Source organism: Candidozyma duobushaemuli (assembly GCF_002926085.2).
Source record: "Candidozyma duobushaemuli strain B09383 chromosome Unknown F_B09383, whole genome shotgun sequence".
Lineage (NCBI taxonomy): Eukaryota > Fungi > Ascomycota > Pichiomycetes > Serinales > Metschnikowiaceae > Candidozyma > Candidozyma duobushaemuli.
In genome coordinates, this window is record NW_020289899.1 from 477,512 (window position 1) to 501,039 (window position 23,528).

General features: G+C 48.1%; 7 protein-coding genes across 7 annotated transcripts; 6 read left to right on the forward strand and 1 right to left on the reverse strand. All coding sequences in view use genetic code 12, as the record gives it.

The window, feature by feature from the left end:
* Positions 1-751: 751 nt before the first annotated feature.
* Positions 752-5,155, forward strand: CXQ87_004879 (pleiotropic drug resistance family ABC transporter; the record flags this gene model as incomplete). Its single annotated transcript, XM_025483311.1, has 1 exon — positions 752-5,155. The coding sequence occupies one exon, from the start codon at positions 752-754 to the stop codon at positions 5,153-5,155; it is 4,404 nt and encodes a 1,467-aa protein (XP_025337524.1).
* A 577-nt stretch (positions 5,156-5,732) lies between these two features.
* Positions 5,733-8,186, forward strand: CXQ87_004880 (alpha-1,2-mannosidase MNL1; the record flags this gene model as incomplete). Its single annotated transcript, XM_025483312.1, has 1 exon — positions 5,733-8,186. One exon carries the CDS (start codon positions 5,733-5,735, stop codon positions 8,184-8,186), a length of 2,454 nt encoding a protein of 817 aa, XP_025337525.1.
* Positions 8,187-8,824: 638 nt separating this feature from the next.
* BAT21 (branched-chain-amino-acid transaminase) lies at positions 8,825-10,015 on the forward strand (the record flags this gene model as incomplete). Its single annotated transcript, XM_025483313.1, has 1 exon — positions 8,825-10,015. The coding sequence occupies one exon, from the start codon at positions 8,825-8,827 to the stop codon at positions 10,013-10,015; it is 1,191 nt and encodes a 396-aa protein (XP_025337526.1).
* A 29-nt stretch (positions 10,016-10,044) lies between these two features.
* On the reverse strand, positions 10,045-11,447 carry HYM1 (Hym1p; the record flags this gene model as incomplete). Its single annotated transcript, XM_025483314.1, has 2 exons — positions 10,045-10,941; positions 11,424-11,447. The coding sequence occupies 2 exons, from the start codon at positions 11,445-11,447 to the stop codon at positions 10,045-10,047; spliced, it is 921 nt and encodes a 306-aa protein (XP_025337527.1).
* An 822-nt stretch (positions 11,448-12,269) lies between these two features.
* Positions 12,270-14,195, forward strand: VPS36 (ESCRT-II subunit protein; the record flags this gene model as incomplete). Its single annotated transcript, XM_025483315.1, has 1 exon — positions 12,270-14,195. The coding sequence occupies one exon, from the start codon at positions 12,270-12,272 to the stop codon at positions 14,193-14,195; it is 1,926 nt and encodes a 641-aa protein (XP_025337528.1).
* A 496-nt stretch (positions 14,196-14,691) lies between these two features.
* DUR3 (Dur3p) lies at positions 14,692-16,871 on the forward strand (the record flags this gene model as incomplete). The annotated part of the gene is made up of 2 exons (XM_025483316.1): positions 14,692-15,850; positions 15,877-16,871. The coding sequence occupies 2 exons, from the start codon at positions 14,692-14,694 to the stop codon at positions 16,869-16,871; spliced, it is 2,154 nt and encodes a 717-aa protein (XP_025337529.1).
* A 627-nt stretch (positions 16,872-17,498) lies between these two features.
* On the forward strand, positions 17,499-22,988 carry DUR1,2 (bifunctional urea carboxylase/allophanate hydrolase; the record flags this gene model as incomplete). The annotated part of the gene is made up of 1 exon (XM_025483317.1): positions 17,499-22,988. One exon carries the CDS (start codon positions 17,499-17,501, stop codon positions 22,986-22,988), a length of 5,490 nt encoding a protein of 1,829 aa, XP_025337530.1.
* Between the last annotated feature and the right edge of the window lie 540 nt (positions 22,989-23,528).

Here is a 23,528-nt window from a genome sequence, read left to right on the forward strand (position 1 = left end):
CCAAAACCCCTTCCACTTTTCCGTCACCACAAAAATCAAAAAATAGACCCTAATCAAAAAATAGAACCTAATCAAAAAAGACACCCTCGGCTTCTAGACGTTCCGAGTTGCACCGGTCACCTCTTCCACATCCTCGGCGTTTGTCTGCCGATCCCAAATTTTATGGTCTGAGCTGCTCGAAACATAGCCACACCAACGACGGAATTTTCACGGCCGTGACACTTTTTACTGGAAACAAGAGTAATTGCTTGATTCAAGAGCAATTGCTGATTCCACAAACCCAGATCTAGGTTCGTAGATGTATAGTACAGAAATCGGAGTTTCAAGTGCGCCGCATGTGGAGTCGGCCATCGATTCAGATGGGCTGCCAACAATAGAAGCAGCGTCTGATCTACAGGTTTTCCTCGGTACCTCCAAGACCTTTGACATTGATTATAGAAAAAGAGTCAAATTTCAATGCCCTACTTTTCGGACACTTTGCTACTAATTGCCTCCCCAACCATGGCCAGCCAGCCATTTCTTATCTCCGCTATCGAACACAAAACCAAAGCACATTCACCAGATCATTGGCCCATGGGTGACTCCAGATGCTCCCTCTTCACTTCAGCCTTTAACGTTGGGCGTGCATCATTTCCTGCATACAGGCCCTGCAGCCGTCCCATTCGGGTCTGGCTGCGAAACCTCAGATGATGCCACTACCTCGGGTCATCCCGTATATAGCCCTATCTGTAGTATTTTCAAATCTGTAAAAATGTCCTCCCGAAGTCTGAGCACGTATAATGGCTTCACGCCTGCCGTGGAGGAGGAAATACGGGACCTTGCAAAAAACATCCAACCGCAATGCCTGGGTCTGACGTCTGAAAACAACTTGTACCGCTTCATGAGCCATGAGTCCCAGGTTCATGGCGAGAATCCCGTCACATCCACCGATGAGCGTCTTGATCCCAGTTCGGATAATTTTGATCTGCGTTTTTGGGTGAAAAACCTCAGGAAGTTGGTGGATCTGGACGAGGACTACTTCAAGCCAGCCCTGCTTGGTGTCGCCTATAAGAACTTGAGCGTTTTTGGCCATTCTACAGATTCCGATTACCAGGCCACGTTCGCCAATGTGGTGTGGAAAGCCGCTGTGCATTGGATCAAGGGCCACAACAAGGCTTACAGAGCCGCAATTCGGTTCGATATCTTGAAACCCATGGACGGCTTGATCAATCCTGGAGAATTGACCGTCGTATTGGGCCGTCCAGGAGCAGGATGCTCTACTTTTCTCAAAACTTTGGCTACACAAACCCACGGAGTGAATGTTGACGAGAACTCCACAATTCTGTACGACGGCTATTCCCAGCACGATGTGTCTCATCACTTTAGAGGCGACGTTGTGTACTGTGCTGAGGTGGAGAGCCATTTTCCTCACATGTTGGTGGGTGACACTCTCCAGTTTGCAGCCAAGCTTCGAACTCCGAAAAATAGGCCAATGGGAATTTCCAGAGAGGAATACTCGAGACACATGGCCGAAGTTGCCATGGCAACCTATGGTCTCTCGCATACTAAAAATACAAAAGTGGGTAACGACTTTGTTAGAGGAGTTTCTGGTGGTGAGCGTAAAAGAGTCTCCATCGCAGAGGTGTATCTTTCCCAGGCTAGTTTGCAGTGTTGGGATAACTCAACCAGAGGTTTAGACTCGGCTACAGCTATGGAGTTTATTCGTGCTTTGAAGACTTCAGCCACCATCTGCAACGCTACCCCATTGGTGGCCATTTACCAGTGTTCTCAGGATACTTATGACTTGTTCGACAAGGTGGTTTTGCTTTACGAAGGATACCAGATTTTCTTTGGCAGCACTGCCAGTGCAAAAGAGTATTTTGTGAAAATGGGCTGGCATTGTCCCCAGAGGCAGACCACCGCCGACTTCCTCACATCTTTGACCAATCCAAGCCAAAGAGAGCCACAATACGGTTTCGAAGATAAAGTTCCCAGAACGCCAAAGGAGTTCTACGAAATCTGGCAGAAATCGCCCGAAAGAGCTGCCCTTCTCGGAGAAATCGACGAATACCTCGCCTCAGAAGAAGTCAATGCTAGAGCTCTAAGATTCAAAGAACACCACCTTGCAACGCAAACTTCCAGAACAAGGGCCAAGTCGTCATACACCGTTTCCTTCGACATGCAAGTCAAATATATCATGCAGAGAAATTGGCTTCGTTTGAAGGGAGACCCTTCTGTCACAGTATCCAATGTGGTGTGCAATATCATTGTGTCTGTGCTTATCGCCACAATCTTCAACCACCTTAAATTCGACACCGAGTCGTTCTACTCACGTACGGCTGTTTTGTTTTTTGCCGTTTTGTTCAATGCTTTCTGTTCCCTTCTTGAGGTCTTCTCCTTATATGAGGCCAGACCAGTGGTGGAAAAGCATAAAAAGTTTGCATTATATCGCCCAGCTGCCGATGCCCTAGCCTCCATCATCACCGAACTTCCGCCTAAAATTATCACCTCGATCGGTTTCAATTTGATTTTGTACTTTGTCGTCCATCTTCGTCAAAGCGCAGGCCACTTCTTCTTCTACTGGTTGATCAACTTCACTTGCACGTTGGCCATGTCACATATATTTAGAAGCATTGGTTCGGCTACCACTTCCTTGCAACAGGCCATGACACCAGCATCCCTTTTACTTTTCACATTAATTGTGTTTACTGGCTTTGTCATTCCACCAAATAGCATGCACGGCTGGTGTCGCTGGATCAACTACATCGATCCGGTTGCCTATGCTTTTGAGAGTTTAATTACGAACGAATTCCACGGAAGAGACTTTCCCTGTGCTTCTTTGGTTCCTCGTGGTGGGAACTACCCTCGGAGTGGAAACAGCGTTGTTTGTGGAGTTGTGGGTGCTATTCCAGGAAGGTCTACTGTTAGTGGAGACGACTACATTGGACTTTCTTTTGAGTACTACAACACTCACAAATGGAGAAACTGGGGCATTCTTTTGGCTTACACCATATTCTTCCTTGGCGTCTACATCACCTTGGTTGAATACAACAAGGGAGCCATGCAGAATGGTGAAATCTTGGTTTTCCAGCACAAGGCCTTGAAGCAGGAGAGAAAGCGGAGAAGGGATCTTGAAGAGGGAAATGACGAGAGAATTGCACCAGACGAGAAGTTCTACGATGCTCGTGATGCTCGTGACTCTGAAAATTCCCAGACCCTGAGCGATGCTAAGCTCCCTGTGTCAAACGAGATTCTCCACTGGCGGAATCTTCGTTACGAGGTGAAGATCAAAACAGAGCAGAGAATTATTTTAAACAATGTTGATGGTTGGGTTCGTCCGGGTCAGGTTACAGCGCTTATGGGTGCTTCTGGAGCAGGAAAAACGACCTTGTTGAATACGCTTTCTGACCGGTTGACGTCTGGAATCATCACCAACGGTGTGAGAATGGTGAATGGAAAAGCTTTGGACTCGTCTTTCCAGAGATCCATTGGTTATGTTCAGCAACAAGACTTGCATTTGCAGACCTCCACTGTCAGAGAAGCCCTTAAGTTCTCTGCCTACTTGCGTCAGCCATCCTCGGTTACAAAAGCCGAAAAAGACGACTATGTCGACTACATCATTCTGCTTTTGGAAATGGAGCGGTACGCCGATGCCGTGGTGGGTGTTCCAGGAGAAGGTCTTAACGTTGAACAAAGAAAAAGACTTACCATTGGCGTGGAGCTTGTTGCAAAACCACAATTGCTTTTGTTCTTGGATGAGCCTACCTCAGGTTTGGACTCTGAAACCGCGTGGTCTATTTGCAAGTTGATTAGAAAATTGGCAGACCACGGCCAGGCCATCTTGTGTACTATCCACCAGCCCTCGGCTATTTTGATGAAGGAGTTTGACCGTCTTTTGTTCCTTCAGAAGGGTGGTCAAACGGTTTATTTCGGTGACTTGGGCCACAACTGCCTGACACTTATTGACTATTTTGAGAAGTACGGAGCTTCCAAATGTCCACCTCACGCTAACCCTGCTGAGTGGATGTTGGAGGTCATTGGAGCTGCTCCAGGATCCCATGCTGACCAGGACTACTACGACGTTTGGCTCAAATCTGATGAATACGCCCAAGTTCAAAAGGAGCTTGACGATATGGAGAAGGAGTTGGTAAAACTTCCAAAAGATGACGACCCAGACAGACACAAGTCCTATGCTGCTCCATACTTGGCTCAGTACCTTTTGGTCACCAAGAGAGTGTTTGAGCAGTGCTGGAGAACTCCTTCCTATACTTTGTCCAAAGCTGTGTTGGCTGTTTCCACGGCCCTTTTCAACGGCTTTGCTTTCTTCAACGCAGACAAGACCCTCCAAGGCCTTCAAAACCAGATGTTCTCGGTTTTCATGTTCTTCCTTGTCTTCATCACGCTTTCCCACCAGTATCTTCCCCACTTTGTGGCCCAAAGATCCTTGTACGAAGCCAGAGAGAGACCTTCCAAGACATTCTCCTGGTTTGCATTTATTTGTGCCCAGATCACCGGAGAGATTCCATGGAACATCATCTGTGGTACCGCAGCCTTCTTCTGCTGGTATTACCCTATTGGATTATACCACAACGCCACAGAAACCAATACTGTCAATGAAAGAGGTGCCACCATGTGGTTCACAATTGTGCTTTTCTACATCTACACCTCGTCGATGGCACAATTGTGTATTTCCTTCATTGAGCTTGCTGAAAACGCAGCTAACCTTTCCATCTTCCTTTTCACCGCCTGCTTGAACTTCTGTGGTGTTTTGGTTTCCAAGAGCCAGATGCCCCAATTCTGGCTTTTCATGTACCGTTTCAACCCTTTCACATATTTGGTGTCGGTGGTGCTTTCGGTGGGGTTGGCTCACTCTAGTGTGGAGTGTTCCGAATCTGAACTTTTGCATTTTGATCCACCAGAAGGTCTCACGTGTGAACAGTACATGGCACCTTATATGGCAAAGGCCGGTGGTTATTTGACGGTGGAAAATGCCAGATGTGTCTACTGTAAGATGAGAGATACCGGTCCTTTCTTGAAGTCCATCAATGCGGACTACCACACACGCTGGAGAGACATTGGTGTTTTCATTGGCTTCATTGTGTTTGATTTTGTTTTAACAATTGGCTTCTACTGGCTTGCACGTATCCCCAAGGGAAGCAGGCAAAAGAAGCAGTGAGACATTTTAATTAATCGTAATTGCATACATAGATAGTTTATTCATTTGGAAGTTGGTTTGTAGGGGTGGGGATGACGCTGGTGGCATTGAGATGAAGAAAGTTCAATCAAATTGTTGTCACCAGCTTTCTGAGATAAGTATCAATTCCTAGAAGGATGGGGTGGATGGGGGGGGGGGGGTTATAAGTAAATACTGATACTATAGGGAGTCAATCATGGTTCAAGGTTTCATTGGCCGTCAATCACGCCATGTCTCTCCAATTTCAATTTTGGTAACTTCTAGTTCAAATGTAATTTTCACAATTGTCACAGTGCTTGGGTCTATGACATATTCGATACACTCACACGACTTGATCCAAAACCCCACACACGATAAACGGAGGAAAACAAAAAACAAACCAGAAATCAATTAGCGATCAAACAATGAAACAATATTTATCCATCTAAATTAAATTTCTACCGAATTGCCGACGCCACAGCTGGATCTACCGTCGGGCCTGATCCAGACAGAAACCTCTGTACACTCCAGTATCACGAACAGATAGAACCAACTACTCCTTTGGAAAACTCCACCGTCCATGCTTTATGCACTTCCGTGTATCGTCTGGGCGCTCCTCCTACCGTCAATATCGGCCCTCCGATTCGACGAGCATGCTGCATTCACACCAGCCCATCTTCGAGAGCTAAAAGCTCAGACAAAGCTACTTTTTCAGCACTCATGGGACTCATACATGGCGTTTGGGTTTCCTGCTGATGAGGTACGGCCCATTTCGTGTGAACCATACGGTCCGGACTACTTCGACCAGCTGAACATGCGGAATGACGCTTTGGCCAATGTGCTGCTGACAATGATAGACAACCTAGACCTGCTCTTTGTCATGGAAGAGTGGGGTGAACTTCGAAAGGTGTTGAAGTACCTCCATGAAAACCAGGCAACATTGTTCGAACAAGATACCATAGTTCAGGTGTTCGAGGCGCTGATTCGGTGGCTTGGTGGCCTTCTACTGGCACATTTGTTGCTTACAGATGTACCCTGGCCAAATAAGCCGGAATATGCTGAAGTAAGGCAAATTTGTGAAGAGTACGATGGTTTTCTACTCATCTTGGCCTATGATCTTGGCATACGCTTGATCCCAGCGTACCAGACAGAAACGAACTTGCCATTTCCACGAGTCAATCTCGCCAAAGGCCTCGAAGCTGTTCCATCGAAAATGAACGATGAAACATGCACCTCCGGCGTCACCACGCCTTATGTCGAATTTTCCTTACTTTCCAAACTCACTGGCGACTCTCAATTCGAGCAATTGACGAGCCTTTCATTCTGGAAAATCTGGCACTCACGTTCTGTTCTTGGTCTCTTGTCCATGACGATTAATCCCGTGAAATCAGAGTGGATCGACTCCATCACAGGCGTGGGGGCCCTGGTGGACTCCTTCTACGAATACGCAGTTAAGGGATCCATCATATTCGGAGACGACAGCTTATGGCTGATCTTCACTAAAGCATACATGGCACTCTTGTCACATCTGGCTCAGAGCAAAGGCATTCACGATCCTACCCTTTTCGGCAACGTTAATACAGGAAGCGGTGAATTGGTCTCCACCTGGATAGATTCACTTGGTGCCTTTTGGGCTGGTGTTCAGGTTCTAGCTGGTCGCCTTACAGATGCTATTCTGAGCCACCTCATCTACATGAAAATGTGGGATTTTTTCGATGCTGTTCCGGAACGATGGTCTTTTCTCAGTGCTTCCTCAAAATATGACCCAATTGAAGAGAGAATCGACAATGCCATCAACCTAGAATGGTACCCATTGAGACCCGAGTTTATCGAGTCCACATACTATTTATTCCGTTCCACCAAGGATCCCATGTACTTGCAAATTGGCCTTCGTATTCTATCCGTTTTTGAGTCCAGGTTCATGACTAATTGTGGATTGGCAGGCTACCAGAACGTCAAGACGGGGGAGCTTCAAAATCGTATGGAAACTTTTGTCATGGGAGAGCTGCTCAAATACCTTTATTTGCTCTTCGACGAGGCCGACGAGGTTTTCTTGCATCAACCCTTCATGGCCAGAAAGAATTGGGTGTTTTCCACAGAAGCACATCCTCTATGGTACACCTCCCAGTATGGCAGCAAATCTGCCCAAAATTTTAGAGATACCCTCCACAAGCTTCAAAAGCATGACAAGTCATCTAAGGTGTCTCCCTACAAGCGGTCTTTTATCAAGACCCTATGGCTGAAGCTTGCAAGTGCAGATAGAAGAATGGTGGACAGATTAGTCGAGCCACCATCTGATAGAAATGCTACTGAAGTGAATTGGGAGAGGCTAGGCGTCACAGACTTTCAACCAGCTTTATCATCGTTCGATCAGTGTGAAGTGAGGCCTAGACAGTTGAAAACACACGAGCATTCATTCATGCAATCGGGCTACTATACATGGAAGAGTCTTTTCCAGCCCGAAGCCAAATTTCAAAATACACTAGTCCGTCCGCCTCATTTACAGAGGCATTCGAAGCTGTCCCCAAACCACTACATCGAGCTTACTCCAGCATTTTACCATACATACACAGCATTTGCACCCAAATTAAAGGGTGACAAACTATACCTTCAATGTGCCCGGGCACCGACAACCAAAGAAACCGATTGTGTCTTTGGCGATCCAGCGAAGCCAGAAAGTCACGAAATGTACATCGTGAAGCAGACAGCGAAGAGCTCTAAAATGTCACCTAATGATGTGGTGATGCCTAGGCTCTCTGGGCGCTTCAAGCTAGAAGTTCTCAAGCTTGGAGAGGTCGATTCCACCAATACGCTTATCACCAAGGACTACATCCGTAAAGCCCGGCCAGATACGTGGGTTTCGAGAAAGTCAGAAGTTTTTCGTGTAATTCGAGCCAACGGTGTTAATGTGGGCCGGTACCGCACCGTATGGACTTCTAGAAAAGCCCTTCTGAACACGGACATGTTTAAGGTTTCGAAGGATGGGAGGATATATGTCCAGGGCAGCTACATTGAAAACTTCAGGGTTTACTAGAGGCAAGATTCATCCTTTCTTGAATCAATAGATTAACGGAGAATGGACTAGTTTTTCACCTATAGTTTTTTCCGATAACGCTCCAGTAATTAGAAGCTGTGCAGCCTGAACACTGTTGGTCATGGCTGATTTGATAGCCGAAGCTCAATTGATGTTACACAATCTGAAAATTGTGAAATTTCATCATACCACCAAATCGGCCCTGATCTACTCGGCTCTTGGCTTGCGGCTGATTTGACAGATGCACCATACTATAGATTCCGCAGCAGTTCACAATTCAGTCAATCATCTTCACTAACCAAAACGTCTTCGGTCCGGTGTCCATTTTACTGTTTTTCCCCTAACTTAAAATCACTTCATTTTCTCGGATCCCAAAATCACTTTATCTGTGCTGATCGTGGTTACGTTTTCGGCTGTTCGCGGGCTGACTCACCAGCGACCGATTATGGCCGATAGCGGGGTGGGGCCCCATGATATAAAGGAACAGCACCTGGCACATAAATAATTCAACCTACTCTCATTTTTCTTCCTTCTCTTTCGGTACGTTCCCTTTTTCCACGGGATGGCGGGCATGAACGGCTATGCTGCCGGCCCGGGTGGGTGAGCTATTTTTTCAGCGAAAATTTATCACAACCACCATGAGTCTATCCCGTTTGGCTTCAGCTGTCACCACTAACTTCGCCAGACCTAGGTTCTTTTCCCAGACCGCCAGAATGACTCAGGCTTTGGACGCTTCGCTTTTGAAAATCACGAAAACCACCTCCCCCAAGGAGAAGCTCCCCAACGACCAGTTGGTGTTCGGTAAGACCTTCACCGACCACATCTTGGAGATCGAGTGGACCGCCGAGAAGGGCTGGGGCACTCCTGAAATCAACCCTTACCACAACTTCTCCTTCGACCCCTCCACCATCGTGTTCCACTATGGTTTCGAGGCTTTCGAGGGCTTGAAGGCTTATAGAGACGGTTCCGGCAAGGTCCGCATGTTCAGACCCGACATGAACATGAAGAGATTGAACAAGAGTGCCGAGAGAATCGCCATGCCCACTTTCGACGGCGAGGAGTTTGTCAAGTTGGTCAGCAAATTCGTCGAACTCGACCAGGACTTTGTGCCCAGGGGTAAGGGCTACTCCTTGTACTTGAGACCCACCATCATCGGTACCTCTGCTACCCTTGGTGTTGCTGTTCCCGACAGAGCTCTTTTGTACGTTATTGCATCCCCCGTTGGTCCTTACTACTCCACCGGTTTCCAGGCTGTTTCCTTGGAGGCCACCGACTACGCTGTGAGAGCCTGGCCTGGAGGAGTTGGTGACAAGAAGTTGGGTGCCAACTACGCCCCATGTGTCAAGCCCCAGTTGGAGGCTGCCAAGAGAGGCTACCAGCAGAACCTCTGGTTGTTCGGAGAAGAGGGCTACATCACCGAGGTGGGCACTATGAACGTGTTCTTCGTGTTCAAGGACCCCAACACCGGCAAGAACGAGTTGGTCACTGCTCCTCTTGATGGTACCATTTTGGAGGGTGTCACCAGAGACTCTGTGTTGGCATTGGCCAGAGCCAGATTGCCCCAGGACAAGTGGACTGTCTCTGAGAGAAAGTTCACCATTCAGGAAGTCAAGGACCGTGCTGCCAAGGGCGAGTTGGTCGAGGCTTTCGGCTCCGGTACCGCTGCTGTTGTCTCTCCAATCAAGACGATTGGCTGGAAGGGTGAGGACATCAGCGTGCCATTGGCTGCTGGCGATGCCGGTGAGTTGACTGTCGAGGTTGCCGAGTGGCTCAGAAAGATCCAGTACGGCGAGGAGGAGTTCGACAACTGGTCGAGAGTTGTGGCTTAGACCTGGCCATCCACGTTGCTATATAACTATTAATGAGGCGGCTCTAGTTTCTGGATTTCCTGTAGGATGTAGTCCCGTTCCTCAACCAGGCCTGGAGCGGAGTTGTTGACGTCGAAATTGGCGAAAAAGTGCTCAAAGTTGTCTTTGTTCTTCGCCAAGATGTCGATGATTTTGGGCAGCTTCTTGGGCTTGGCCACGAAGAACTTGAAGATGTGGAAGCCCTCAGTTTGCACGTTCTTCAGCTTGTCACTCAAGAGGATCATCACAATCTTGAGGCTTCGAGCGTCGTCAAAGTAGCTGAGTAGGAACTGCTGGTTCTGTTTCTGTTGCACGAGCTCCCGCAAAAGACGCACCAGCTGTCTCTTCGTCACGTAGTTGTCCAGCCTGATGAGTTCGTTGATGCTTTCTATGAATTGGGCCGTGTTGGCCAGAAGGAACTCTGCCACGAGCTTCTTATGCGTTGTTAGCAACGCGTTCAAGGTGACAAACACGTCGGTGGCCACTTCGAAAAGGGGCAGCTGGACGTACTTGAACAAGCGCCAGAAAAGCGGATGCTGGAGCACAAAGCGATTGAGCAGCTCAAACTTGATGCAATCACGTAGAATCTGTCCACATACCAAGGCGACATCCGGGTACTCCGGGCCCTTCATCAATTTTACCAAGATCTCATTGTGCACAAGCAAGTACGAGGCCGTCGGGCTCTCGTTGGCAGTCTGCCGTCGCAAAAGCGTCAGAAACAAGATCAACACGTCTTTGCGCAGATCGAAGTCGAGTTTCCTCAAATTGTGGACCAAATGCGTGAGAAGGTCGGTCTGGTGGACTTCTTGGGCCAAAATCAGGATCTGATCTGGTTGAGGGTCGCTTTCTTCATCTCCGTGTAGAATCACCTTGATCTGCTTGAGATACCTGGAGCAGTCATCCTGGTACTTTCTGGAGTCAGCGGAGAAGTCCCATTTGCAGATGAGTTCGTTGAGCGCCCGTACGAGGTCGGCAGGGTTTTTGGGTTTCGTTTAAGAAGAAACGCCATGCTTTATGGGGAAAAGGGGGTCTAAGTATTATGCAAAGGAGGTACTATTTGGATGATTTTGGAGCTCCACGTGGGAAATGTGCTTCTTTGAAAGCCTTGAATGCAAATGATCAATGCGGGGGTGTTTTGTGTGTGCTGTTTGATGGAGACGGAGAAGTAAGTAGTAGTGACGACGTGAGTTCACAATGGCTGCGAAAAGTTGTTGCTCACTGTCAGTTCCACAAAGCAGAGGTAGCATAGATTTGGGGTGCAGTTGACTGTAAGGCTTAATCGACTGCAATTGATGTTTTTTTAATGCTTCAGAATTATAAAAATGGTCTTTTGTGGTTTTGTGGCGAGTGCTGGGGTGGCTGGTGATGGCAGATCAAGCCGTCACTTGACGCGGGGCATTCTTGAATGAAGCATGAGGGGTGGTGATATGAGCGTGGGTACTTATTTTTGGCTTAGGTAGTTGAAATCAATTGATTTCGTTGGGATCGATTTCTATGAAGATCTTTGTTTGTGGGTAGCGAATGGTGGTATCTGAGGAAGGCATCCTGGGGATTACCAACGGAACGTGATTTCCGACCATCGACTTCTACCTAATTGTAGATTTAGTTCCCAGCTTAATGATCAGCTAATTGGAAAGGACCAGACTGGTGCATGACGGTAATGTTACTTCTTGGTGCCAAACGAAGCTGGATTATATCAAACAATCAGGAAAAACAAACAGTAGAAATATTGCTCGGATTTTCAAAAGTTGTTCAAACTTTCTTCATAGCACTTACGAGCTTGAGACAGATCTTGTGCGTTCTTCAAATTTCGTTAGGAGCAATGGTCGACTACATGATCCATTGGTACACTGACAAATAAAGTGACAAGTGTCTACCAGAAACGTAAAGATTGGTTGTAGTCCATGTTCTTTTGCGTTTTATTAAGTCCTTAAATCAAGTCCATTGGAGAGAAATTTAAATTACTTTTCCTCTTGTTGTCTGTGAACTCACTCGGGCATTTACAGTATTCACCGATTTTCGCAACCACAGAACAATTCCAGTCAAATGCACAATCCCCACAAATTGTGAACTTCACGAGCAAAATAATAAAAATACAGTTTTTGCAAAAAACAGATCTTCTGCCTTGATCCCTGGAAGTCCCCCTTACCCAATACCACCCTTGCCCCCACATCCCACTATCTCAGTGCAACACCGATATCGATATCGCGCGCTAAGATACTATCATTGAAAGTTGATGTCTCGACTAAATATATGGCATGCTGTGCCGATCAACAAGTCGAGTCGACCGGTGTTTCTCGACGATGAGTACAGCTTGTTTGTCAAAGACGGCGTGGGCATGTACCAGGGAAAACTGAAGATCAATGGACACCAGAACGGAAGAGTCTACTTGACCAACAAACGGATCATCTACTTGGATGCTGACGGGAAGAAGGCGATTGGGCTACATTTGAGTGACGTTCTGAGGGCAGAGTTGGTGGAACGGTTCCTACGGTCATCGCCAAAAGTGAAGGTGTTTCTCAAAGGAGAGGGTAACGGTCAGGATACGTCTGCTGTGGCTCTGAGCTCCAATTCGTCTTCAGCTCTGCTTAGAGACGTGACAAGTGCTGTTTGGACATGCATGATCTGCTCCTACAACAACCACATTGCAACAAATTACAATTTAGACAAGAATGATCCACCCAAATGTGTATCTTGTGGAGTTGCTCCTTCAAGGGGCGTGCTTCGAAAAGCTATAGAGGAAGCCGTCAAGAAGGATACATCCAAGGAAGCGCCGGCCAAAGAGTCAAAGCTGAACGAGTGCCCGCGTTGCACTTTCATCAATCACCCATCCATGAGGAACTGTGAAATGTGTGGCACAGAGCTCCGACCCAAGGCTTCAACGATTGCCAAAAAGATAGCGTTACATGAACGTCCCGACTCGCCGCTTTATCAGAATCCCTTGGGGCTCACGCTTGAGGAGCCCGAAGAGTATACCAATCTCAAACCATACATCAAAGTCAGTTTCAGAAAAGGTGGAGAAACCGGCTTTCTCGAACAGGCTACTGCAGCCATTGACAAATTGAAATGGGAACAATTGGAACAACGTGGCGGCATCAGCGATGCAGCAACCAAAATCAACCAAACCCCAAAAACCGAAACAAGACTCAAAGGAGGAGGAATCCACAGCTTGCAGCAGCTCGGCGAACAGCAAAGAAAACGAAACGAGCTCGTGTTATCGCTGCTGCTCGAGGACTTAGAACAGCTCATGTACAAAGCGCAGGATCTTATCAAGGTGAGCTCCAGTTTCGGGTCATTGATAAAGAAACAGGGCAAGTTCTCTAAAGCCTTGCCCACAGGAGCCTCTACGATTCCCCCGATTCCCGCCAACAAATTATCTTCGTTTTACACCGAGGAGCTAGCAAGACACATTTGCGAGTATCTCCTAAATACGGAGCTCACCACAACCACGTCTATGATCACACTTCAGGACACTTTTGCATCGTACAATCGTTATCGAATTTACACACAAGGCTTTGGTACAGAGCTTATAACTACAGCAGAGTTTACAAAATGCATCGGCATGTTCGAGACCCTCAATCTTCCTGTGAAAACAAAAACATATTCCCGCCTGGGCCTTGTTGTGATAACCCAAAAGCAGCTGCAGCTGCAAAAAGATCTCCATTGGACTATTTTGGAATTTCTCATTGCACAGGACAACCAATTCACATATGACAAATACCGACTGGAGCTTGAAGGTGTTCAGGATAATTACCTAAGAGATCATTATCAGGTGTTCCATGGATGCACAATAACCGAAGTTGCAGACCATTTTGGTTGGGCACACGCTGTTTGTATGGAAGAAATGGATCGCTGCATTGAGGAGCTGTTGGTCGTCTACGATAAGCACATATCTGGTACATTCTACTTTGTGAACAAGTTCGACGAAAAATTGTGCCTGTTCCTCAAGAGTGAGCAAGAATTGAAGAAGCAAGCCGAGAATGACTGCTTGGCAGAGCAAAAGCAAATCACATCGGAGCTAAAAACGCAGTATGACGAGGAAGTGGGCCAATTGTTGGTCAATCTCAAAGAAAACTACGCCTTTGGTGAAATCATACCTCAACAGCCCATCGAAAAAGAAGATTCCCCGCCGATAAGAATTCGCTGCTCATCGAGGATTTAGCCGGGCTTAACTTCTCGTAACGGTAACAAATTAGCTCTGGTGCTTTTAAAACATGGCAAGACCACAGGGTCCGGACTGTTTATGCACGCTGAAGAATAGAATCTACGGCAAAGTGGAGTAGCCGCCGTCGGGCCGCAAATTTGTGAATTTTTCGTTTTGCCCCAAGTGCTGCTCTTATCTCTAAAGTACCTGGATAAGGCTCGATATTGCGTTCTATATGCAGTACAACACCATGATTGGACGCTACTTGACGCAGCTGCATTACGTTTACTATGTGCCTCTTCGACCCATCCCCTTGACGGGATTGGGCGACTCAGAAAACAGCTAAGCGAGGCTTCATCTGCGAACCTTCACAAACGCCTCACAACTGATTCATGTAAACCGTTATCAGGTGTCAAAATATGCAGTATTGCACTGATAGCAGATGGTTGCAAAAAGTATAAAGATACCTCCCTGCCAGCAGTACATATCCAAGACCAAGCAACAGAATTTCAAAATGTCATCTGCTGCTCAATATGTGCCTCTTCCCCAAGGCGCCGGCTATGCCGTCGTTGTTGGTCTTGGTTTCTTGTTTTCCGCTGGTATGGTGGCTACAACATACTGTCTTAAGCGTTACAACAAAGAGATCATGACTGCTGAAGAGTTTTCTACCGCTGGTAGGTCTGTGAAGCCATTCCTTCTTTCGGCAGCGGTGGTATCATCGTGGACGTGGGCAGCGACTCTATTAACGTCTACAACCCAAGTGTACAATAACGGTGTCTCGGGCGGTATGTTCTATGCTTGTGGTGCTACAGTTCAAATTATTTTGTTCTCTTGTTTGGCTATTAAGGGCAAGGAGCGGGCTCCTTGTGCTCACACCTATTTGGAAATTGTCAAGGCTCGTTACGGCAAGTGGACCCACAGTGTGATGTCCTTTTGGGGTTTCGCTACTAACGTGCTCGTCACGGCTATGTTGCTCACTGGTGGGTCTGCCGTGGTTAACGATTTGACTGGCATGAACGTCGTTGCCGGCTGTTTGCTTTTGCCATTGGGTGTGGTGATTTACACAATGTTTGGTGGACTTAAGGCTACATTCCTTACTGACTACGCCCACACTGTTGCAGTGTTGGTGATTTTGTTGGTTTTCGCCTTCAACACTTTTGCCGTTTCAGACAAGTTGGGATCTCCAGGTATTGTCTGGGAAAAGATTACTGAGCTCGCATTCACTAAGCCTAGAGAAGGTAACCAGGACGGCTCCTACTTGACCATTCATTCTCGTTCGGGTGGTATTTTTTTCGTCATCAACCTTGTTGGTAACTTTGGTACCGTCTTCTTGGACAACGGTTACTTCAACAAAGCCTTCGCCTCGGACCCAGCAGCTACCATGCCTGGATACGTGATGGGTGGTCTTGCTTGGTTTGCCATCCCAATGTTCTGCTCTACCACTTTGGGCCTTACTGCCCTTGCTTTGGAAGACACCCCTTACTGGCCTTCATACCCTAACAAGATGACCAGTGCTGAAGTCACAGCTGGATTGGTTTTGCCCAATGCCGCCACCGCCCTCTTGGGTAAGTCCGGTGCTGTCATGTCGCTCATTTTGACCTTCTTGGCGGTCACCTCCTCCATGTCCTCCGAGCTCATTGCCGTTTCAACAATCTTCACTTACGATTTCTACCGTGGCTACATCGACCCAATGCTTCAGGTAAGAAGTTGATGTTTGTGTCGCATGCCTCGCTTTGTGTGTTTGCCTACGTCATGGCCGGCTTTGCCATTGGCTTGTACTACGCTGGTATCTCGATGGGATACTTGTATGAGTTGATGGGTATCATTATCGGCGGTGCTGTGCTTCCTTCTACAATGACGCTTTTCTCTAAGCGCCAGAATTGGGCTGCAGCTACCTTCACACCACCAATTGCCACGGGCTTGGCTATCATGGCCTGGTTGGTTACTACAAAGACCAAGTTTGGTGAGATCAACGTGGACAACACCTTTGAGGACGACTCTATGTTGACAGGTAATGTTGTGGCCTTGTGCTCTCCCTTGATCATCATCCCAATTCTTACGCTTGTATTCAAGCCACAGAACTTCGACTGGAATCTTTTGAAGCTTATTTCTCGTGTCGACGAGACCGAGGAGCTTCTTGAAGCCGAGTCGCCTTTGCAAGTTGATCTTGAGAAGCTGTCTGACGGCGGAATGTACCCAGTCAAGTCTCAGATCACCATCACCGCTCATGAAATCGCCCTTTTGAAAGCAGAAGAATTCGCCGAGGAATCTCAGAGACTCAATAAGGCATTCAAGAAAGGCGCATGTGTCTGTGTGTTCTTGGCCCTCTCGTTGATCATCTTGTGGCCTATGCCAATGTACGGATCTGGCTACATTTTCAGCAGGCAATTTTTCACTGGGTGGATTGTGGTTCTTTTCATCTGGACATTCATTACCTGTTTTATTGTCATTATTGGTCCAGTGTGGGAGGGACGCTACGGCATTGCTTACACTTTCAGAGGTATTTACTGGGACTTGACTGGTCAGACATGGAAATTGAGACAGTGGCAGAACGACAACCCGGAGCAGATGCATGCTGTGAGAAGTCAGGTTTCTGCCGAGTTGGCCAAAATCAATACTATCCAAGGAGTGAACCATGACGGCGGCTACATCACGCCGCACAATATCGACGAGGAGCTCGAGGAAAAGAAGTAAATATTAAATCGGATCAATAGAAAGCTTTCAAGAAATCTTTACCCACTATAAGCATACGAGCGGAATTGCAAGTACGGCAAAATCCATGCCTTGTGTCTCACGTGCCACGAGAGCTTATCGAATCCACAGACGGCTGCGAATCCGGATAAGACAGGTGTGGAAAAAATTGAATGCTGCAACCGGAGCTAATCGGGTCGCCCACACCTCTCTTATCCGGACACAATCATCGACCAACCAAGAAGCAGCTGAACCCCTCCGATAAGCTGCCCCTAGCCTTTTTGGAAAAAGACAATTTTAAGAAATTTCTCTAGTTCACTATGAAGCACTTTTCAAAAAAACCCGAAAATCTTATCAAAATCTTATCGAAAACCCAAAAACCTTTATGGCTTTTGACACCGGATCGGCCCGCGCTGGCGATCTCGCTAGGCGTCCTTTAGCTTTGGCGTTTTCTGCGTCACCGTTGATAGACTGCACACAAGCCAACGCTTACGCTTTATCGCTGCATGGTTTCTCCGGGCTCTGTCCCAGCCCAATCCCGATGAAAAGCCTATTTGGGCCAATCCCGATGAGCTATAAAGACGGGGTTTCCCGTGTACTCCATATTTCCCAAAATTATCAAATCACATCATGCTCGGCTGGACCGTTGAGGAGTGGAAAAGCTTCCATTTTTCAGCTACCCCAGACAAGTCGCTAAGAAAACTTCATGAGCTCTTGAGCTCCCAGAAATGTGCTCCAATTGACCCAGCGTGGATCTCGTTGGTGCTGCCGGAAGACTTGGACCACCAGTGGAGCTTTCTCCAGTCGCATTCGAAAAAACGCCTGCTTCCACTTTACGGTGTTCCTGTTGCTGTCAAGGACAATATCGACACAAGGCTTTTGCCCACCACGGCAGCATGCCCGTCTTTTTCATACCAGCCGCAGGAGGACGCCACCACGGTGCTGCTTTTGAGAAACGCAGGTGCCATTGTCATTGGAAAAACCAACCTTGACCAGTTTGCAACCGGTCTTGTGGGCACCAGATCGCCATACGGAATCACCCCAAACACATTCAACAAGGACTATGTTTCTGGCGGCTCTTCGGCTGGATCAGCCTCGGTGGTTGCCAGAGGAATTGTTCCGGTCGCTTTGGGCACCGATACCGCCGGTTCAGGCCGTGTTCCTGCTGCATTGAACAACTTGATCGGCTTGAAACCCACAAAGGGCGTTTTTTCTGCCCACGGCGTGGTTCCAGCGTGTAAGTCGCTCGACTGTGTTTCCATTTTCGCCATGAACCTCCAGGATGCCCAGCTCACATTCAACATTTTGGCCCACGAGGATCCACAGAAGGACGGCTACTCCAGACCCATGCCACAGAACCCCAAGTTGACTTTTGGCAGTGCTCCCAGAGTGGGTGTTCCTACCAAATTGGTCTGGTGTGGCGAGGAGGAAAACCCCAAGCTTTACGAAAAGGCCGTCTCCACTTTGGAGAAAGCCGGTGCTACGCTATATGCTGTGGATATCCAGCCGCTTCTCGATTTGGCCAGATACCTCTACGAAGGCGCCTGGGTCGCCGAGAGATACTGGGCCATGAAGGAATTTTATGCTTCCAGCCCTCCCCAAAAGGATTTGGACCCCACGGTTGCAAAAATCATCCAGGGTGCAGAGAACATGCCTGCTACTACTGCGTTTGAATACGAGTACAAGCGCCAGGCTGTGGTGCAGAAAATCACACCGATTTTGGAGGAAATCGACGTTATCGTGGTGCCCACTGCCCCATTGACGCCGAAGATCGCCGATGTCCAGGCTGAGCCGGTGAAAATCAACTCTTGTCAGGGCACTTACACCAACTTCGTCAACCTCGCTGACTTGAGTGCCTTGAGTGTTCCTGCTGGTTTCAGAACCAGCGACGGCGTTCCTTTTGGAGTGACATTCCTTTCCCAAAAATTCAACGATTACGCTCTTTTGGACTTTGCCTCTCGCTACATGAAAGCATACTCTGCTGAGGTGCCTCGCTTCTATGGCTGCCTCAAAGAAAAGCAAATCAACACCGCTACTGTCCACGATTTGCTCCACCACCGTACGGAACTTCCAGCTCCTGTGCTCAAAAACACCATAAAATTGGCCGTGGTCGGTGCCCACCTCAAAGGATTCCAGTTGCACTGGCAGCTTCAGAAAGTGCGTGCTCTGTTTGTGAAGCTCACCACCTCCTCAGAATCATACAAACTCTATGCTTTGCCGAAAACCGGGCCTGTGGCCAAACCAGGTTTAAGAAGAGTTTCTAAAGGCGGTAAGAAAATTGCTATCGAGATCTACGAGGTTCCTGCCGAGACGTTTGGCCAGTTTATTGCATTTGTGCCTGAGCCTTTGGGCATAGGGTCTGTGGAGACTGCTTCTGGCGAGTGGATCAAGTCGTTCATTTGTGAAGAGTCGGGTTACCTTGCCGAGGGCACAACGGACATTACAGAATTTGGCGGCTGGAAAAACTACCACCAACACCTTGATGCCGAGGCCAAAAAGACCCCCAAGCCATTCAAATCGGTGCTTGTGGCCAACAGAGGAGAAATCGCCGTTCGTATCATGAAGACATTGAAACGCATGAAGATCAAGGCCATTGCGGTGTATTCCGATCCAGACAAGTACGCTGAGCATGTGGTGATGGCGGACCAGGCGGTCCCACTTCATGGTGTTCTGGCTGCTGAAACATATATTCATATGCACAAGATTTTTGCAGCCGCCAAGAAGAGCGGTGCCGAGGCCATTATTCCCGGCTACGGCTTCCTTTCTGAAAATGCCGATTTTGCTGATCGCTGTGGAAAAGAGGGCATTGTGTTTGTGGGACCTTCTGGCGATGCTATCAGAAAGCTAGGACTCAAGCACTCCGCTAGAGAAATTGCTCAAAAAGCTGGCGTGCCCTTGGTTCCTGGATCCGGCCTTGTTAGCGATGCCAAAGAGGCTAGAAAAGTGGCAGCCGAGTTGGAGTACCCTGTGATGGTGAAATCCACTGCTGGAGGTGGAGGCATTGGGTTGCAGAAGGTGGACTCTGAGGAGGACATTGAGAGAGTTTTCCAGACGGTGCAGCACCAGGGGAAGTCTTATTTCGGCGATTCTGGTGTTTTCTTGGAAAGGTTTGTGGAGAACGCCAGACATGTGGAGATCCAGATGGTTGGTGACGGTTACGGAAAAGCCTTGGCCATTGGCGAGCGTGACTGCTCTCTCCAAAGAAGAAACCAGAAAATCATCGAAGAAACGCCGGCTCCTAATCTTCCAGAAGCCACGAGACAGCGCATGAGAAAGGCTGCCGAGTCCTTGGGCTCTCTTTTGCACTACAAGTGCGCCGGTACGGTTGAGTACATCTACGACGAGAAAAGAGACGAGTTCTACTTTTTGGAGGTCAATGCCCGTTTGCAGGTGGAACATCCAATCACGGAAATGGTCACCGGGCTCGATTTGGTCGAGTGGATGTTGCTTATTGCTGCTGACACTCCACCCGATTTTTCGCAGCCAATCGTCGTGAAAGGTGCTTCCATGGAAGCCAGACTCTACGCTGAAAACCCCGTCAAGGGCTTCATGCCTTCTCCAGGCCAGCTCGCCGAAGTCAGTTTCCCGTCTTTTGCCCGTATCGACGGCTGGGTGCAAAAGGGTACCGTTGTTTCTGGAGAGTACGATCCCACCTTAGCCAAGATCATTGTTCACGGTGAAGACAGAGACGAGGCCTTGCAGAAGCTCCGCTGGGCGCTCAACGAAACCGTTGTTTCCGGCTGCATCACCAACATCGACTACCTTCGTTCGATTGCCAACTCGCAGATGTTCGAAACAGCCAAGGTCGCTACCAAGGTGCTTGATTCCTACGACTACTGCCCCACAGCAATGGAGATTCTTTCTCCGGGCGCCTACACCACCGTTCAGGACTTCCCAGGCAGAAAGGGCTACTGGCACATTGGTGTTCCACCTTCTGGATGCATGGACGAGTATGCTTTCCGTATGGCCAATAGGGCAGTAGGAAACGACGCTGCAGCTCCTGGGCTTGAAATGACACTTAGTGGACCAAAAATTGTATTTCACCACAGCGCCATTGTGGCCGTCACCGGCGGTGAAGTTGCGGTTACTGTGAACGAACAGCCTGTGGATCAATGGAAGCCTTTGGAGCTCAAGAAGGGCGATATCTTGGGCGTTGGAAAACTCGAGGCCGGCTGCAGAGCCTACCTTGCCATTAGAGGCGGAATTGACGTCACAGAGTACCTTGGATCGAGATCCACTTTTGCCTTGGGCAATTTGGGTGGCTACAATGGCCGTACTTTGCGTCTTGGAGATGTGCTCTTTTTGGGCCAGCCCGAACTCGCCAGCTGCACCCTTCCCATGCCCATAAGTGCTCCAGTGGAAATTCCAAAAGCCCTTGTTCCTTCGTACCGGTACAACAAGGACAATGCATGGCAGGTGGGTGTGACTTGTGGACCTCATGGATCACCGGACTTCTTCACCCAGGAAGCCGTCCAGGAATTCTTCTCCAGCGAGTGGAAGGTCCACTACAACTCCAACAGGTTTGGTGTTCGTCTTATTGGACCCAAGCCCAAGTGGGCCAGAAAGGACGGTGGTGAAGCTGGTTTGCACCCATCCAATGCTCACGACTATGTTTACTCGCTTGGTGCTATCAATTTTACCGGTGATGAGCCTGTTATTTTGACCTGTGACGGTCCTTCTTTGGGTGGTTTTGTCTGTGAAGCCGTGGTGGCAGAGGCTGAAATGTGGAAGATTGGCCAGGTCAAACCAGGCGATCTGATCAAGTTTGTTCCGCTTTCTTACGATACCGCCAAGGACATGAAGCAGAGCCAGGACAAGGTCGTGGAGACATTGGAAGGCGAGATTCCATCTTTCGAACAAAAACAGCTTCCTGCTCCTGAGGACCCGGTTTTGGCTTGTATCCCAGCAGACGGCACTTCTCCTAAGATAGTGTATCGTCAAGCCGGAGACCGCTACATTTTGGTGGAGTACGGCGAAAACAACATGGACTTCAATTTGGCCTACAGAATCCACAAGTTGATCGAGATGGTCGGTGAAAGAGGCGTCAAGGGTATAGTGGAAATGTCCCGTGGTGTGAGATCCGTGTTGATCGAGTACAGCGAGAGAATCAGCCAGGCCAACTTGGTCAAAACGTTGCTTGCGCTTGAAAAAGAAATCGTCTTCACCAACAAGTGGAAGGTGCCTTCCCGTGTGATCAAGTTGCCCATGGCGTTCGAAGACAAAAAGACGTTGGATGCTGTCAAGAGATATTCAGAGACTATACGCTCCGAGGCACCCTGGTTGCCCAACAACGTGGACTTTATTGCCTCCATCAACGGCATTGAGAGATCTTCCGTGAGAGACATGTTGTACACTGCTAGGTACATGGTTTTGGGACTTGGTGATGTCTTTTTGGGTGCTCCTTGTGCCGTTCCCTTGGATCCAAGACACCGTTTGTTGGGAACCAAATACAATCCCTCCAGAACTCACACACCTAACGGCTGTGTGGGTATCGGTGGTTCCTACATGTGTATTTACACCATGGATTCGCCAGGTGGATACCAATTGGTGGGCAGAACTGTTCCTATTTGGGATAAGTTGACCTTGGGTGCACATTCGCTGAAACCCTGGTTGTTGAACCCATTTGACCAGGTGGAGTTCTACCCTGTTTCTGAGGACGAGCTCGACACTCTTACTGAGGAGATGTCTGCTGGTAAGTACCCCGTTGAAATCATTGACTCCGTGTTTGACCACGAACAGTACATCCGCTGGATTCAGGAAAACAGCGAGTCTATCGAGGCCTTCCACAAGACCCAGGGTGGAGAGAAGATGGAGGAGTTCAGCCGTTTGATCCAGGTTTCGAACGCAGAATTGGCTTCTGGAAAAACAGGCCCTGAGTTGAGCGAAGAGGACCAGTTTGACGAAAACGCCGAGATGGTTTATTCTGAATATTCCGGTCGTTTCTGGAAATCTTTAGTGGTTCCTGGCGACGAGGTGAAGAAGGGCCAGGCGCTCATAGTGGTGGAAGCCATGAAAACCGAAATGATGGTTGTGGCTACCAGAGGCGGCAAGGTCGCCAAGATCTTGCACAAGAACGGTGACATGGTTGATGCTGGTGACCTTGTTGCCGTGATAGAGTAAATGGCATAGAGTAAATATTTATCAATTGTATTATAGGAGAGGGTGGTGTAGGCATGGAAGTAATTTCAAAGAACTTGTCGATCCAACGAGTTCAATTGAAGTAATTTCTATGTTTGGCTGGGAGTTAGGGTTCTCTAGTTATACCATACAGAGTCTAGTCTTATGGCATGTGTGCTTGATATATTAATGGGGTCTCAATTTTCATAGTGCCAATTTTCCAAAACACTTTTTTTTCTAGCTTGAGTATCAAGATCACCTCGAGGAAACAAGTCATAGAAATTGTACTCTCTATCAATGTTCTAGAAACGCATCACTGAGCTCAAGTGCTCTTGTCAAAGCAGTCACACCAAATCCCAAGTTTCGTCAAAATCAAAAAAGGTAAATAAATTCTCCAATACATCACTATCATAATACTCATGCTATTTTCCTATTTTGAAGGGGGTATTAGGAGACTCGGAATTAAGCGAGCCAACTCTCCATAACACTAAACTGAACCCTTTCTGGACCACACAGGACCCCAAGATATTCTAACAACCACGA